Genomic DNA, 18,646 nt, shown 5'->3' on the forward strand with positions numbered 1-18,646 from the left:
TTCTGAACTGTCTCCATGTCCTCTTTCGCACACCCACCTCTCTCCTTCACTCCCTCACTCACATCTGCCTGCCTGCCTGCCTACCTTCATGCTTACCTATCTGCTGCCTACCTTCGTACCTACCATCCTACCTGTCTTTCCCTCTCTCTCCCTTTTTTACTCTCGATCTATCTCTCTATCTCTCTCTATCTCTCTCTATCTCTCTCTATCTCTCTCTATCTTCTATCTACCTATCTACCTGTCTGTCTGTCTGTCTGTCTGTCTGTCTGTCTGTCTGTCTGTCTGTCTGTCTGTCTGTCTGTCTGTCTGTCTGTCTTTGATAGGAAAACTCTTCAAATGATTTGAAAAAAAAAAATTAAGGGAAAAAACAAAACAGATCTATGGAGAATAATATGTGAGGCAACGTGGTGAAATCAGGGGCTCGTTTAATAACGAAATTTGAGAAACAGGCATTTTTCCGCCAGTTAGGAAATTATTATTGAAATTTTATTTTTTGGCTTAACCTATAGAATTTACCATGTTTTGGCAGCCATTTTCTCACTAATTTCACCTCACTTCCTTCAATTGCAAATATCTTGAATTCTACTATAGATAAATGGATGTTTATTTCATTGAAAACAAAGCAAATAAATCAGCTTTCAGATGATACCAATAACTCCACATGCCCAAAAATTGACGAGCACCTGATTCCACAGCGTGGAGACACATATTCCTTTAAAGAAAGAAGAGAGTTTAAAAAACAATAGGGCCTACAGTTCAACATAAACAGGGTATCCTTAAAACTAAGCATATCCTTTTATATTATGGATATCAATGTCAGAGTAGTCATACGTGAAGATGGAACTCACACTTTAAAAACACCATCGTCAAAAGGTAAATACAGTACCTTTCTTGAGGATATAATGCCCTATCTGTTAATTTCGAGAAGAAAAGGCGTACCAAAACTAAAAGTGCATGGAAAAGTAAGACAGACAGATGGAAAGAAACAACAGACAGAAAGAAAAGAAACAGGACCTACCACTGCTATCCTCCAAACACGTGATACATCACTTTCCACTTATAACTTTAACACCCAATTTTCATTCACTTTCACATCATTATCCACCTCGACCTACTTTGATACTACTCTCTACCTTAATTTAAGGTCACTTCCGACTTACTTGGACTCCTTTCTCTACCCAATATCTACTTATTTTGACATCATTTTCAAATTACTTTGACATCATTTTTTACCTACTTTCATCTAACCTTGACATTATTTTTGACCTACTTTCAACATACTTCGACTCCATTTTAAGTCTTCTTTGACATCACTTTCCACCTCACTTCGCTTGACTCCTTTCCCCTACTTACCTTTACGTTAGGCGAAAAGATGTTCCGGTGCGAGACGAGCGCAGCGTTGAGGTTGTGCGAGCTGAGGCACATCCAGTAGGCCTGCATGTCCCGGGAGGAGTAGCCCAGCTGGCGGCTGATGGTCTTGTAGATGTGTGCCTTGAGGATGTGGTGGCCCAGCTCGGTGGTCTTCTCCTGGGCCAGTGGCGCCGACACGCGGGACAGGCGGAACGCCATCAGAGCGTGGCCATTGCTGGGAGGGGGAGAATGAGATACAGACCGTCAAAAGATAATAATCCTAATGATAGTAATAGTAACAGTAATAATAATAATAATATATTGCATTTGTATAGAGGCCAATCCCAGACAAGTGTGAGCTCTGAACACTTGCTCAGACAAGATTTCACACACATAGGAGTTTTTGGGGGTGACTTTTTAAAGTTAGATTCGAATTTGTTTGAGAAAAGAGAAGAAACTCGACAAAAAAAGGGTCATTAAGCGATGGTGAAAAGTAAGACAGACAAAAAAAAAAAAAGTAGGTAAATAAGTAAGACTAACCAGGGACGCCCTCCAACCACTCGCTAAATTTGATTGAAAAGAAGCACATCGACAGAAAAACGATCATTTACAGAGGGCGAGGGGTAAGAAAGAGAATAACACAAGGAAAGAAAAGTAGTAGAGCCTACAAATGGCGCTTTCCACCGAGCCACATGAAATATCGAGACAAGGTGTCAAGCACAAGAAAAGAAAACCCGAAGAGCTAAATAAACGCTGAAATAAACTTTCATCCAAATATAAAAATGCAAACTGAAGACTTCGAAAGAGTATTGGGGAAAATTGACACAGAAAAATAAAAATCTGGACAAATAAATTTGATGTTCCCAAATATTTTCTTGGTTCCAACTTAGTCTCAATCGCACTGTTGAAGACAGACAGACTACCCCTAGTAAACATAAGTAGAGCCTTTGCTTTACATTTCTGGGACATTTGAATAGACGATCTCGAGACCCAAAGTCCCAAAACATCTAGCTCTCACTGGCAAAATTGAAGGCAAACGTTGCAGGGGTAGACACAGAACAACCTACCTAGAGAGCACGGTTTAAGATCAGAATAAAGTAGCTTTTTTGAGAGTATCCGAACAAAGAAATGACAGTAGAACCATGATCGCCGATGTCTGTCGCAGATCGGGCACTTGAAGTGTCTCCAAAGTGGTAATACACGACTGAGAATATTCCCCCCGAGTAAGAATCGAACCCACATTTAATGTTTAATGTGTGCAAAGTGAAGAGACACTGGTAAAGTTAATAATATGCACCATGTACAGGAGAGAGAGAGAGAGAGAGAGAGAGAGAGAGAGAGAGAGAGAGAGAGAGAGTGAGAGAGTGTGCGTGTGTGTGTGTTATGTATATTATGAATCATCAGGGTGTTTCAGGAACATTCGGTGTACAATAAAATAGGGGGCTACAATTTATTTCACATTTTTTATTTTAAACAAATCAAATGTTCTACTTTGAACCTGATTTTGGCCACGAAATTAACCAAAACAAAAAAGAAAGTAAGCAATGAGACCATAGAAATGAAACTACCATTACAGTTTCATAGGTAAAAAAAACAATAATATAACACAATGCAAAAATGTCACAGTTCCCACAAAGTCAAAGGTAGCTGGAGCCAAGGCTCCGACCAAGCAAGTGAAAATAAAACAACTTAGCTAAACAAAAATCCAAAACAATCTGTCAAAACACAACATGCGGTAAAAAAACTGGAAAGTTAAAACCAAAAAAAGGGTAAAAATACGACTCAAATGTTCAATTAAAACAAGTATGCATTAGTTCTCAATGGGATAAAGACTTACCCCCTCTCCCCCCCAAACCACCACCACCACCCTTTCCACGCCCCTTAATATTTTTGTTCTTGTTCAATTGTAGCTCTTGCAGCAAAGACGTAGCCTTTTTTTTTCATTTTAACACCCTTATCGACACTGTTGGGATCATGAGGAGAGCGGACAGCCTGGACCTTGCCTGTGTGGGCTAACGCGGGCGGAGTGAGACCCAACAACCCAGCTCACGGACGGAGATACAGTAATACTTGCGAATGAAACTCATGTCATCACCATGCGACAGCCAAGAGACGAACTGTTCCACCACAGACGACAATGGACGTCTTTCACAAAACGGATTTTAAAATATATATTATTTGCGTGTTTTTACTTTAACCTCCCCCCCCCCCCCGAACGATACAAGTAAGATTATTTAGGAAGCGGGCCAATCCGCGGTGATAGTGAGAGGGATACAAAGTTCTTTCAGAAAGATCGAGATACTCAATAAAAGTTCTTCGCACATTGGAATTGAACTCAGGTCTTCTGCAAGTGACGGCTAAGCGCCACAGACGCTGGTAGAGAATAGATTAGGAACACAAGATGGCTGAAAACAAGATAGTAGAGGTGGCAGATCGGATAATGGTTATTTGGCGCTGGGAAAAAGCAAGACAGACAGATATGTGCAGATAGAATCAACAGAGGGAAAGAAAAAAGTGATACCCAACAGTTTCGCCCTTCACCCACTCTTGAAAATGAAATGAAATAGTATAAGTTTAACGCCCCTATCAACACTAACGTCCATCTCTGAAAGGACCGAGCCAAACGGGTAATTCGTGTAAAGTGTCTTTCCGAAGGACACAACGTCGAGTCGAGCTTACACTCGAACACCCGAACCAACAATCTCACAATTACGGGTCCCGTAGCCTAACCACAAGGCTATCGACGCCACCCACCCATCCTTGTTTTGATGACTTTAAAAGTACCGATACATGTACAACATTTTTGGAATCATTAAATGAGCATTATTACAACACAAATAATCTTAAATATCTTAGGCTTTTAAAGCAAACGATATGAAAAAGACAATACGTGAATTATGTAGCCTACATTTAGATTCTATACTATACTGCGTTGATTTTCTACGAAGCCAAAAGATTAAACAAAAAGCCTGCATTCAGAAAATGTAATACAATTTTTAAAAATTGTTAAAAACATTGTCAATAAAGTTTGTTAAGCAATTTGCACCACAACGAGATTGTGGGACATTAGTAAAAAAAAAATATAAGAATGAATTATAAAATGTACTAGAAATGTACTAGAAAGCAGCATTAGCTAAACATTGTCGAAGACAATGCACTACAAGATGGTTTGTTTAGGTTTTTTTTGGTAAGCTTTTGTAACAATATTTGCGCGTGTTCCATAAACTTGAATTTTATTATAACAATATTATCATACAGAGTGCACTGTCATGCCCGTCGCTCTTTGCCCTATCTCCGCTTTCAAGCGTGTGGCTATGGACACTCAAAGGAAGGACTAATTAATCTTCATGCAATCTCGTTATATAGTCCGAGTGCGCACGGCTCATCCCCCCCCCCTTTTTTTTTTACTCTTCATTTGGCTCCAAACCGAACTATAATAATATTATGGTGTTTTCCACAGTGAATGGGAAAACACGAGACAGAGTACGATCCTGGTTATTATATCACAAGTCTACGCAAGCTAAAACACATTTCTCCCTAAATCTAGTAGGCCCTATAAAACATGCAATAACTAGTCTTTCAATGCTGCCACCGGCATTCTATTATCCTCTATTTGTATTAAATTGTATAGGTGTGTGTTTATTTCTCTTCTGTCCGCTCACACCATCCAAGGACCAGCCCTAGCAATACTCCATAAAAACCGACGCCTGGCCAGGAACAATTTTAGTACCTATTTTATGCAGTCTCAGTGCCGGGTTACTCGTACAAGAAACGTAGCTCCGTAATAACTATTCCAACGGGTTTATTTTTGATGGTTGCTTCCCCTGGAAAAGTTTTTTTTTTTTTTTTTTTTTTTTTTTTTCCCCCCCCAAGGGATGGAGAGAAGGAACAAACCACACCAGAGAGCACCCGCCAACCAAACCACCCATTTATAAACCGCGTAGATTGTAGATTGGGGCAAAATACATACATGTTATAATTATATATTATCTTTTAATAAGGATTTATCCCGTCTGCTACAGCGCCCAAAGAATTTTCTTAAACCCAACATCATCTTTCACCTCCAACCTCTAAGCACTCATTGTTTCCCAAATCCCTTTTTGTCTAGATCTGTTGGTTTGTCTTTCTGTAATCCGTTCCTCCACACTTATTATAACTATCAATCAATTAGATTTCTTGTCGCCAGAGACCTAAAAAAAATGCAAGCAGTGCTCGGGGGTGTGCCAAAGGACCACATCTTTGTGAAGGAAAAAGAAAGTGCATGGAAAGCGCAACTAACATTTTTAAATTTAAGCGTCTCTCATTCTGTCTCACATTGAGTCAAATAGTGAGCTCCGCATGGAACCGGCAGTAGGCCAAATTGCATGATACAGCTTCGAATACACAACAAGTCTTTAGAGTAACCACCCTCATAAACACTGCTATGTTGTTCGATTGAGGAGTGAGCAGCACGCTGATACATTACAGCGGGGACATTTTTAGTGGCGAGTAACCTTCAGCAGACAAGCGGCTCCCTTCCTTGTGTTAAGACATAAGGCAACGAGAATAAAGACATTTAATGTCTCACATATAATATAATATACAACTCAGTATATTAGTTATTGGAGTATATCAGTCTGTATTTGAGCAAAGAGAAGCATATTGACATAATAATGCCCGTTCAGATCACTTCTTATCAACTTTTGCATAGCCACCTCTAAGAGGCTACAATGTTCGAACTGCCCATCTATACTTTTAAGTTTTTAGTAGAGGTTCTACGGTGCTCGCGACTGCATAAGGTCATATGAGCGCCACGGTGTGAATGTCAAGAGAGAAGTCCATATGGGGAATCAGGCTTACTCTGCTCACCTCTCAAGCTTCAACAGCACAAAGTCTGCTTCGACTATCAAGACCCCGGAAATAGCGGGTCACAAGAGAGTGACAAACATACAAAAGAAGTAGAGGAAAATAAATGACAGTAAGGGTGAGGTAAGAAAAAGCAGAGGTTCCCTGTCGCAATTTTGGCTCAGTTATTAACATGACATTAATGAATCAGCCCATTTACAATTTTACTGTGCAACAGAACATGATAATGTCCCCCCTTTTGGAATGGCCTAAAGACACTCCAGTCAGTAACACCGCTATAGGGGGGGGGGGGGGAGGAGTAAACGTTTTACGGCACTTACAACACAATATGGTCATATAAGTGCCAAAGATTAGAGGTGTTACAGGAGAGTAACAAACACAAAAAAGGAGGGGAGATAGACGTTTGATAGGAAAGAAGAAGTAAACCACACCAGAGCACTCGCCAACCACCCACGTATTTCTAAGCAAGACGTTATGCAGCACCCCAACGCCCATAAGAAATTAACAAATTGCTCACAAGTGGGCGATATAGCCCTACTGGCCAAGCACTGGTTCAGAGCAATCAACAACAACAATAAAAAAAAAACAATGATTAAAAGAAGAACCCCCCCCCCCCCCCCCCGAGAAATTTTAAAAAAAGAAGTATGACCCCCAAAGGCGTCCTGCAACTACACGCGACATATCAGTGAGCGAGAGTCTCGTGAGTGTGCAGAAAAGAGAAGTGGCGATGGCTTGCAATGTATAATGAGCCGGGCGAAAGTAACAAATAACCGACACATTTTGCCGTACACTGGTAAGAACAGAACAATACTCAGATAATTGAATAGATGTAATGGAAAAGGTGAAATGGAAAGCTGATAACAGAAACTATAGCGCCTGCCAATCGCCTGCGGTGCAATAATGATAATATTATGAGAGGAAAAAAAAAAGATGCGACTGTGCACCGATCAAGCCATACCAGGACCCCAAAGTGAAGGACAGGTGCAAGAGAGGACAGCGTGGAGTGCATCGTACGATAACGGTCAGTTTCTATTTAAATGTAGGGGTTTCACGCCTGTATCAACACAATATAGATAATTTAGGAGATGTCATAATATTTAGCCAGTTATAAATTTTCTCTCCACTCGGGAATCGAACCCATATCACCACAGACGAGCGGTGACAACGGTCCCACAGGACTGGCAATCAGAAACAACACGCACAAAGAAATGAAGGACATTCCGCTACTGCGATGACCACTCTACCCTCGCCTTCCTGTCGTGAGTCTGTCTGATTAGCTCGGTTTTTATCCTCGTGTTTGTTATAATTTCAAAAAGTTGTTCAGGTCATCTGTGTAGATCTCTGTTGTTCTGTCTTCCTCAGCGTTTCTTTCCCTCTATCTTTCCACTCAGCAGAAATTCATTCATTGCTCTATTCATGTGGTAAAAAAATTTCAATTGTCATTTCTGATTCTTCTGATTAAAAAGACCTTTGAAAACCTGCTATTTTGAGCACTTTTGTGTTTGTTTTCCTCTATGTCCGTAAGATTCTGAGCATCTGGCAAATCTAGAGCTCTCATTAATCACCAACTCAAAAAATGACAAGATCTGATCCGAGCACAGTGTGAGAAAAGCACCCGCCAAAGACCCGCAGAGATACGCAACCCACGATGACGGATGTGTCCGCGGAGAGGGAGGTGCACCGCAGAATAGGTAGCCTACAGGAAGCCAGTGCAGGTTGTGCTTCGAAGCAAGCGATGAAGAGTATAACGCAAAGTCTTTAAAAATAGAGTCAATATAGAAGATACAAATATCGCAGTACAAGTACAATACACATGTTTTCTTGGTCATCTCGTAATTATCACCAACACCCCACCCCTAGAAAAAAGTACCAAAAAACAAACAAACAAAAACACACACAAAAAAACAAAAACAAAAAATCTCCAAAACAACACAAAAAAACCCACAGCAAAAACAGAGAACAACAAAATGTAATTCAACAAAACAACACCATCATCAAAAGTAACCCCTGTGTAAGCTACTCAACCCCCCAGTTAACACACATAAACGCGCGCGCTCATGCCCATATCCACACATACAGGGTTTTCAAAATCACCCCCACCCCTTTTAAAAATGTACAACAACACCGGAAAAAAATACAAACAAGGAATTTTAAACTAACAAAAATATCCCCCCCCCCCCCCCTGTCTGTCTTCCTCTATCGTATTTCTTGATTTTACCCTCTCTTCCCCAGTAATGACGTAAAGAGTTGCACACTATCACAGCCCCCCCCCCCCCCCCCTAACTCCCTCCAAGAAAAATGACAAGTCGGATTAGTCTGGCTGTTAAAGATGAGGTAACTCGCCATGCTGGGAAAAGTGTTACGTCACACTTAGCTTAAAGCAGGCTACAATCAATCAATGAATAATTTACAGGACTGCCTCTGATTGAGAGACTATTGCTTCACAAGTACAAATTGTATGTTCAATTTATACGCCTTTTCCAGATATTGATTGGCCAACATATTTTCGCAGAAAATTATTTTTTCTTTGAAAGTGTGAATCAACATGACCCTCTCGGAACAGTTTACGATTTCCCAACTCATGATTTTTGTGAAATACGAATAAAAGTAATACTTTCTTTCAAAATGGCAGAATGATTAGATCTACCGATGCAATGCACACATAGCACAGGAAAAGAAAATAAATCTATGATCAAAATCAAAACACTGAAAACAGGGCTCGGTAACAAAGAGTTAAAAAGAAACGAAACAAAAAGTAACTAATGAAAAACGACTTTACAATATGTACTGTTCGCAAAAACAAAACAACAAATAAAATGACTGGGTACACATAACACAAAATATTAATCTCTATGTACAAAATGGAAAATGCACAGGTCAGTTGTCTTTTTCGTTCTCTCTCTCTCTTTTAAGCAACTCACCGATAATCAAAATCTGCGCTGCTGTTTGGATAAAACAAATAAATGGGATAATAATAACTTAAAAGCAAAAGAGTTTTTTTCTAATGTTTGTCCAAGCAGGCAAAGGACAAAAAGAGTTAAATGGAAACACAAGACACAATAGTCAGAAAAAAATAAGCTACATTTTTTTCAAAACTGAGCGATAAAGATCACAATAACAGAAGAGAACTTTTAAGATAATTTGGGAAAACAAATTTCCATGGGCCATGATAAAAAATAATTCTTATTTTAGTGTAGAATGTTTTCTATATATTATATTTTTTCATGAGAACTTGGCACCCAGTGCTAACACAAACTAATGTCTTGTCTTCCAGTGTAAGACAACCTCATTAGGCTATGGATACAACTTCCAGTGATTCAGTGACATAATATGACACCTCACAGAAATAATGATTGACCAATCAGTCACAACAGCCAAATATGGAGGAGTCAGGAGGGAGTGGGACTCTGGTGGGACAGGGAGGAAGAGTAGTCTTCAGAGAGATAATATACAACAAACTTCCCACTAACACACCAGACTGCTATCAATCGACATGCCAGCCAAATTAACATTTGTTCTGTTGTCAGACGGGTACTGTTGTTTTGAAACTTCAGCCTGTGCATTTTCACTTTCATTATGTGAACGAAAATGAATAATAAGTATGTACACAAATTAAATATACACATACACATACAATTTCTACCATATATGGAACAGTGGCACATTACTAGATTCTAGAACTGAGTGCTCAAACATCATATCAGAAAAAACACTTCTTTATGCTTATACATTTTGTTTGAGAGTGTGCAGTGTATTAAATGCTCTGTAATGGTTACAATGCAAGTGAGGTTGTCTTTTTTTATTAGGGGATCAGCAGCTACAGCTATCGTATCAGACAATTATGTAACACAAATGTCCACCAGCCACCGACAAACAACCATCAGCTACCATAACACAGACCAACTACAATAACAAACAACCACAAGCTACCATAACATACAGGAACAAACAACCACAAGCTACCATAACATACAGTAACAAACAACCACAAGCTACTGTAACATAGACCACTTTCAGTAACAAAAAACCACCAGCTATGACAGCAAAACATTCACCATTTACTTTTTAAAAAACCCAACTAACACCTACCCTAACAATCTATGAGCTCTTCAAGCGTACTCCTACACACGTGAAGACGTCCTTATTATGCAAGATGTTAAAACAGACTCAAAAGCTGCAGTTTCCGGCTGCTGATGTTGTCATTGTTAAAGCTCAACCTCCCCCCACCCACCCCCTTCCCCACTGGAAATGAAGTCGGTCATTATTGAGGCAGTGTTTTCTAATTAAAGTAAAAACAGAAGATGTGAAGTGTAACTCAAACTGATAAACAATTCTTTGCAAACAACCTTTCTCTAGATGTTTTATCTTCGAATTGCATCAATAATGGCAATTCTGTAGAAAGCTCCCTCATATACTAGCAGTTGAAGCACCTGCAAATGCTGTTATCATTACCTCCAGTAATTCTACGTAAGTGTGGTAAAGCCTCTTGTTGGTAAATATCTGCATTTCTAAATATTTGTGAAGATATTTAGAAAGAAAAAAAGCAGGACCTGAACGTTCAAACAAAGACCAAAAAGTCAGGAACAGTCAAAGAATTACAGAACTCCAACTGTGTATTCATAAAATAGCATCCTTTATAATATCAAGTTGTAAAATGAAAAGCACACTTACCGAAGATCACATAAGAACTTTGGAGAGTCTGCCTCATCCCTGCGTATGAGCCACTCCCTGAAGGCTGGGTGGAAGAACATGAAGGTGTTGTCGTGACGACGGAACAGAAACCCGGACAGGATGTTCATTCGCTGGCAGAAATCCTCCCAGCTGATGTAACGCTGGGTGAACCCAGAGTTGACAGTGAGGAAAATATCTTCCAGGGAGAGAGGGTAGAGGGCGGCCAGACACACGCCCAGGACCGTCGACACTCTCTCAAACGCTCGCACGCTGGAGAACTTGAGGTTAAAATGCAGGAGGAACACTTCGGACAGATTCACGGGCAGTATTTTGTAGTTGGAGGACTTGGGAACTAGCTGGCCTCGCTCTATAAGGTCTAACACCAACTTTGCGTAGAGAAAGCACCCTTTGCTGAGGACCTGCACGTGCGATGAGAACCGGGACTGCAGATCTTTATCGAAGCGTCCGTTTATGGCAACGTTGTTCTGTATGGCGACGCTGTTCGAGATTCTGTGGTCGACGTAATCCACAATGTCTTTGGCCACCTGCTCTGTCTGCTCGGCGCCGTGCCGGTCGAGATAGATGCGGTGGAAGGGCAGGGCCGAGGTGATCTCCTGCAGCGCTGACTGCACGGTCACCACCAGCTTGAGCCAGCTGGGGAACTTGTTGGCATGACGACACAGAAACGAGGCCACAGTGTCACCGTAGTCCGGCTTGTGGAACTCTGCCTCATTAAGAGAGTCCACCAGGATTATGCAAGAGTCTGAAAAGATTTTCCCCGCGTTTTTCAGAGTTCGCAACGGCTCAAGAATTCCCTTCAGGAATGAGAGCGATGGATTTTGAACACATTCTTTGATGCTCAGGAGATTCTGCAACTGTGGTTCCTGAAAAGGACAAAAAACTATTGTTACATTCAATGTATGACATCAAAAGTTATCAGTACCTGAACTGAAGTGTCACATAAAAATATAGTTCAGTTGATCTCCAGCCTACGACAATTTAGCTAAAAACAGCCAAGGTACACCAAAAAACAGATTCTGATAATAGTGACATAGAAAAAGAAAGGAAAAGAACAATGCATATCAGAGCACCTACCAACCACCCAGACACCGAAATCTTATGCAGAGATTATAAGGGGAAAAAATCTATTGGCTCAGACTACCCTTTATGCCACATAATCTCCATACAATAGGATGACAAAATAAGTAAGCTTAAAAAATAATTATACCATGATAAAATTAAAATCAATACTTTGGCTTATATGCATTCCCTTTATTTCTCTCCCTCTTTCACACACACACACACACACACACACACACACACACACACACACACACACACACACACATATAATTATATTCATTCTCTCTCCCACACAACACACATTCATCCCTCTCGTTCTCTCTTCTCCCCCCCCCCCCCCCACAAACACACACACAAACATATCCCCCCCACCCACCTGTAGCAATAAGTCCCTGTAGGCCGCCAACTGCGGAGCCCGTGCCAGCTGAGCGGCTATGCTAGAGACCATGTCGGCGACCATGCACGTAGCGTTGTTGTCCGCCTGACACAGATGGTAGGCCACTACCTGGAAGCCCAGACCGTTGAGCGTGGCGTAGTCTGTCAACTGGGAGTTGGACGCACTGCGGCTGGGCTGGAGGTGCTGAGGACCTTCTGTAGGAACCACAGAGAAGAAAAACACTTGAGAAAAATTTTACCAACTACAATCTGTCTTTCATTGTCAATCCTTGGTCATCCGTTATCCAACACTTATAGTATTTTAGTACAATTGTTGTGTGAAGGAACAACGAGGAAGAACGTTTGAGGAAACGTTCGTAGACTACAGTCTTCAGTCCAATGTCAAAGGTTTAAGTCTATTGTCTGTCAACTATTTCTATTCCCTATAGTCTGTGTTGTCTAAAGGGAACATTTATCTGTTATCTAAGAATGTTAAAAGGAACGTTTATTGATGACAGCCATCTGTCTAATAATATATAGTCTGTCCGTCAACTGTTTCAATGGCCTAAAGTCTATTGTCTATAGGAAATATAATATATTGACTACAATCTGTTGTTCATTGTTTGTCACGTCTAAATGTTTACCACCTGTTGTTCATGACATCTATTACCTACTATCTATTGTCAGGGCCAACCCAAGTGGAGAGGGCTACAACATCCCAGTAGAAAGACAGAGCTGTTGTTGTGGACGGGGGTTTCTGTGGACTGCCTGCCAACCCTGAGAAGAGGCCATGCATGTTGAGGATAGGAGGGTACAGAGAAAGACAGAGATACTCCAGAAACATTCTCCTCACACAGGAATCAAACCCACATCTTCTGCATATGACAGTGAAGCACTTGACCACTACACCACAGATGCCGGTACACTTACTCTCTGAGCCGCCAACACCAGAACTGTTCCTATCTCCGAAGCAGCTGTGGTCGACCAGCTGTTCTATCAGAGCCGTCTTGCCACTGCCCAGACCGCCCACAACGACCACACCCGCAGGCCGGGACGCGCCCCCAGCATCACCATTGAGCACATTCTCCAGCTCGCTGAAGAGCCAGGCACGACCCACAAACATGGGCTTTCCCTCCGGGTGAGGAACCTCGAAGACGAGAGGCTTGAGCTGAAGTTGTGGCGGTTTGATGGGAGTGAAGCGTACTGGAAGATGGTGCAAAACATTTGTTAGTATTTTTTATGGGAGTGACATCTACTGAAACATAATACAATAACTTAGTTAAGGGTTTTGACTGTAGTAAAGTACTAAAAACTAGAATCTTCATAGAAGTGTCCAATCAACAATGTAATAGGGAATAAAGAGTTCATTCAAGTCTTCAATGACTTGCGACTGGAACATATATAGAGACAAAAAATTATTATCATTATTAGTATTCTTTTTCATCCACTTTCAAACTACAATTATTCTAATTTTGAACAAATAAATTTTTATTGAACTGTACTTTATATTCTTTTTCCATGCACTTCCAAACCCTTAGCTCAGTTCTACACTTCAGAATATTTTACGTCTTGTGTTCCCAAGTGCCAAGTTGTGACAGGCTCCAGTCAAGATGAAATACACAGAGTACTCACATCTCCCATCAGCCATCGTGGCTCTTGCTGATCGGCGCAGTGAAGAACGTCGCTTCCCAAACAGAGGCAGCTCTTCAATGGCACCTGGCATGGAGGCTGTGAGAGGGAGGTAGTAAGGAAATTGTTGTATTACTTTTTCTAGGAAGGAGAGATATATCACAGCAATAATGAAAATTTAGTGCTGAGAAAAAGCAAAGCTGATATACAGAATCAGCAGAGGTAGAGTAAAAAAGTAGGATCTAACAGAGTTCAACTATCCGTGACATAACATCTAAGTCACTTCCACTCTCTTGTTCTCCCTCCTTTTATCTCACTCTCTCCCTGTCTCTCTCTCTCTCACACACAACAACCTCACATGACAGAGAGCAAATGGATAAATACACACACACATACATACGCCGCTACCCCCCAAAAAAACCCACACAAACACACATAAAATAGAGGGAGGGTACTGGGTCATAGACTGTGGGCTGATCTCTACATACATACACACAACACACACATATACAAGCACATACCCCTCTTTACGCTCACAAACACACACACACACACACACAGATAAGCACTCACTGGTGATGGAGTGAGGTCGCTGTGCCGTGGACTGTGGGCTGATGCTGCTGGTAGACATGAGTGAGACCATACTGTCAGCGCTCAGCTCCCGCGAGGCCACGGGGTACAGGCTGCCAGGGTGGCTGCGCAGGCTCAGTAAAGCAGCGCCTGGCTCGCTGCCCGAAGACACTGGGGATGCAGGAACAAGACGGTCAAGACTGCTACAACAGGCTAACAATGGTACACAATGGTCAAGAATGAGTATGACAGATTGATAGATGTAAATAGTGGTCAAAAGTGTTTAACACTTTGCAGTCACACAGCCAGCAGTACAAAATACCCCATCTTATCACCGAGCCAGGGAAGCGACAACAACGGACATCTAGGGCCTCATGCAGAACTGCGCCAGGTGACGAGAACGGATAATTTTCACCGTCATATTATTGCGTCAAGTGATTGCAAAGTGTTAAGATAGCTAACTCATACAGAATAGTCAAGAAAATTTTAAACAGTTCAAAAGTGGTAAAAAAAAAGGTAAATAATGTGTAGGATAGTTTAGGTACAGGATGGTCAACAAGTTTTAAGAAAGCTTAAGTGAGGTAAAAACTGGTCATGAATGATAGAAAACAATCAAGAACAGTTAGCAACAGAGCTCAGGAATGAGACTGGTTGAGATTGGATTTTAAAATCACTTACAGCAGCAAGTTAGACAGCATGATCCACTATGTAACAGCACATAGATAACTAGTCAACAAAACCATTCAGTGGTACTAATATATTTTTTTAAGAGTAGAGGGAACACTGACACAATAAAGGTAATTATTCATGCTGCAAACAGGGAAAAGAGGAACACAGACAGATGGACGGACAGACGGACGGACGGACAAACAGACAGACAGACAGTTAAACCTGGGAACAGTGAAGGTGCAAATACTTAATAGTGGCAGCCAAGAATCACTAGCTTTAAAAAAATGTAATTTAACACATTATGAAAATCAGCACAAGCGACAATTTATAGTTTCAACAATTAATTGGTTAATCAACAAAAGGCGTTATCGTCACAAGGCACTTGTGAGTGTTGTAAAAAAATTAAGCTTTTACACATTATGAGAAATGGCTTAAGCAGCAATCTGTAATTGTAGTACAGGGCATAGAGCATGCTGCAGAGTGTGGATGTGTGCTAAATACATTCCATTATTTTTTTTATTTTTTTTTCTATGATTATATCATTATCATTATTTTCATTATTATTAGTATTATTATAATTGTCATTATTATTATTATCATATCATCATTATCATTATTTCTAGTATCATTATTATTATTATTATTATCATCGCTATTATTATTATTAACTTCAACAGCTAACAGGTTAATCAACAGAAGGCGTTACTGCCACAAGGCACCTGTGAGTGTGGACATAGGACTGGTGTCGGAGAGACATCTCTCCGGCGTGTTCTCATTACTCGACAGTGACGAGATGGACTGGAACCCGGGCGGTAGAACATGTCCAGGATCCTGGATTCCGACTCCGGTGACCCCCGAGGGCGGCATTCTGTCGCCGAGCAGCAAGCCAAGCCTCATCATCAGGTCATTTTGTGCGACGTCCGGAGGAGGCGGTGGTGGGCTCTCTTTGCCTGGAGACAAGGTCAGAGACAAGTGGTGATGATATCAAATGAGATAACAGAAGTCTTTATTGTCCGGATCCAGACACATAGGTAGGGTGTTTCACTAAGAACACACACTCTCTCTCTCTGTCCCCCTCTCTCTCTCTCTCTCTCCCTCTCTCTCTCTCACTCACTCACTCACTCACTCACTCACTCTCACACATACACACACACACACGCACACACACAGATGCATGCACTCCAATGCACACACCCATGCATGCACACTCTCTCACACATCCATCCTATTCTTCTCATTCAACTGTACACATGAATATAATAATGTAATAGTATGCTTGGGAAGAATTCATTTAGAAAAACAAGGGGGTCAGTTGCACAAAAAGTGCTCTCAACTAGAAATACCCCTCTACTTTTCAGTCTGAATAAGAGGGTCTAGACGAAGATACTTCATGCGATAATTGGGACAGGGGAGATTAAGTCAATGTGTTTATGCCCTGTACCTCTACATGTTGTTTTATACTAAATATGGCTGGACATGATTTTCATCAAACATACCAGATCATTGACTAGAAAATCAAACATATTTGAAAAAAAATGTTTTTAATAATCCACCCCATTCTCACTCTTCATGAGGGAAGCATCAATATCTAATAGGGATTTGATAAAACGTTCAATGTACAGGGTACAGCCTACAACACTGGCCCCAACACTGCTTTGTGTCCTTGGGAAAGGAACTTTACATACATTTTCCTCACTTCACCCAGGTGGGAATGAGTAGTTTGTGCTTTAGTGCAAGTCATCCACAGGTTTCACCAGGAAGTCGAGAATGTTTTTGAGTCATGTTGTAAGTTCTCCTGGGGTAATAATAGTTGTAAGATGCATTGGCTTACAGATGCTGTAGAGTGTGGATATTATTATGTACCTCATTATTATTATTATTCTTATCATCATCATATTATTATTATTATTATCATCATCATCATCCTCATTATTATTTTCATCATCATCACCATCCTTCTTCTTTTTCTTCTTCTTATCATCATCATTACCATTCTCCAACTCTCTGTTCCCTGAGGACGTGGCAGACTGTAGACTGGCGTCTGTTGATGCCAGGGCTGAGCCAAGGGCTGAGTCAGCGCTCAGCTGGTGGGGGCTGCTGCTGTTTCTCTCTAGAGGGGACACTCCTCCTCCTCCACTGCTGAGCAGCTTGTGGGTTGACGAGGGAGGGGGGAGCGCGGCCGCGGGAGAAAAGAGCTTTGGCTTGGCTGGAACAGGCGGACCCATTTTGTGGTGACCTGAAAGGAGGAAGGAGTTTTCGGTTTTAGTTCAGTTTTAGTAAGAGTTTTACGGCACTTGCAACACAATAAAGTCATATAAGTGCAAAAGAATAGAGGTGTTACAAGAGAGAGACATACACAAAAAAGAAGGAGGAGAGATAAGGAAGATGGATGCTGAAGATTAGAGATGTTACAAGAGATTATCAAACACAAAAAAAGGAGGAGAGATCAGGATGATAGATAATTGATAGGAAAGAAGGAGAAAGGGAGAAAGGGCGGTGGAGAGGGAATGAGTGAGGAGGAGAATAAGTTGCCATAGAAAACCAAAGTAACAAAAAACATACAAATCCCAACACTTTCTTAGAAGAAAACAGGACAGGTAACAGAACAGTGAGCTACACATTTGTGATCAACAATGGTGTGCTTCCTAAATTCTCTTTAATTTTATGATGAAGTGTTAATATGATAAGTTAATGTAACCTCAGAAATACTCTATGAATGCCATTACAATGTAGGCTACTTGTTACTGTAATGACACAGTTTTCAGATAGCAAGACCTACAGAAGGACGGACGGACGGATGGACAGACAGACAGACAGACAGACACACACAGACACACACCCACACATCATATGGCATCGGTAGCCTAGTAGTTAGGCTGCCGGACTCATGAGGTAGCGGGTTCGAGGGTTCGAGCCGTGGGCCCAATGTTGTGTCCTTGGGAAGACACTTTACACGAATTTTCCCCACTTCACCCAGGTGGGAATGGGTACCCAGCTACAGACAGTGAAAGATCTTGTCAGTTTGTTCGTGTTTGAGCGCTTGCACTTCAGTGTATGTTTCCCGGGAAGCTGAGAATGTTTCTGAGTGTTCTATGGTCTGCTGGGGTAATAATATAGTGTAAAGCGCATAGAGCTTGCTTTCGAGTGGGGTCATGCGCTACACAAACGCTATTAATTATTACACAGACAGAATGAACCTACCTAAAGGAGCTGGGGAGAGGGAAGATCTGGGTGGCAGCAGAGGTGGAGGGTCAGTCCTGGAGTGGACGCCAGTGAGATGACCATTGGTCTTGAGCTTGGGCCGGTGGGCAGTGTAGCCAGCTGGGTCCACCAGCGGCCTGGGCGCATCACGGTACAGTTGAGCTGTCAGGGGAAAATAGTCAAAGATAATTGTTAAAATATTCCAGTAAGAGGTTTACGGACGGTACTTGCAACACAGTTATTATTATTATTA

At 41.4% G+C, this 18,646-nt stretch overlaps 1 protein-coding gene across 1 annotated transcript in view; it reads right to left on the minus strand.

Moving 5' to 3' along the window:
- The window catches only part of LOC101850208, a gene marked incomplete in the record, with an annotated part of 84,734 nt that overhangs the window by 11,819 nt on the left and 54,269 nt on the right, over positions 1-18,646 (minus strand). Inside the window, 10 exon segments of the mRNA XM_035972629.1 lie at positions 1,354-1,585; positions 9,117-9,137; positions 10,867-11,750; positions 12,326-12,540; positions 13,255-13,527; positions 13,957-14,052; positions 14,527-14,694; positions 15,912-16,142; positions 17,183-17,428; positions 18,394-18,555. Of these exon segments, the coding sequence (XP_035828522.1) occupies positions 1,354-1,585; positions 9,117-9,137; positions 10,867-11,750; positions 12,326-12,540; positions 13,255-13,527; positions 13,957-14,052; positions 14,527-14,694; positions 15,912-16,142; positions 17,183-17,428; positions 18,394-18,555 (2,528 nt within the window).

The sequence above is a fragment of the Aplysia californica genome, unplaced genomic scaffold (genome assembly GCF_000002075.1).
Source record: "Aplysia californica isolate F4 #8 unplaced genomic scaffold, AplCal3.0 scaffold00768, whole genome shotgun sequence".
Taxonomy (NCBI): domain Eukaryota; kingdom Metazoa; phylum Mollusca; class Gastropoda; order Aplysiida; family Aplysiidae; genus Aplysia; species Aplysia californica.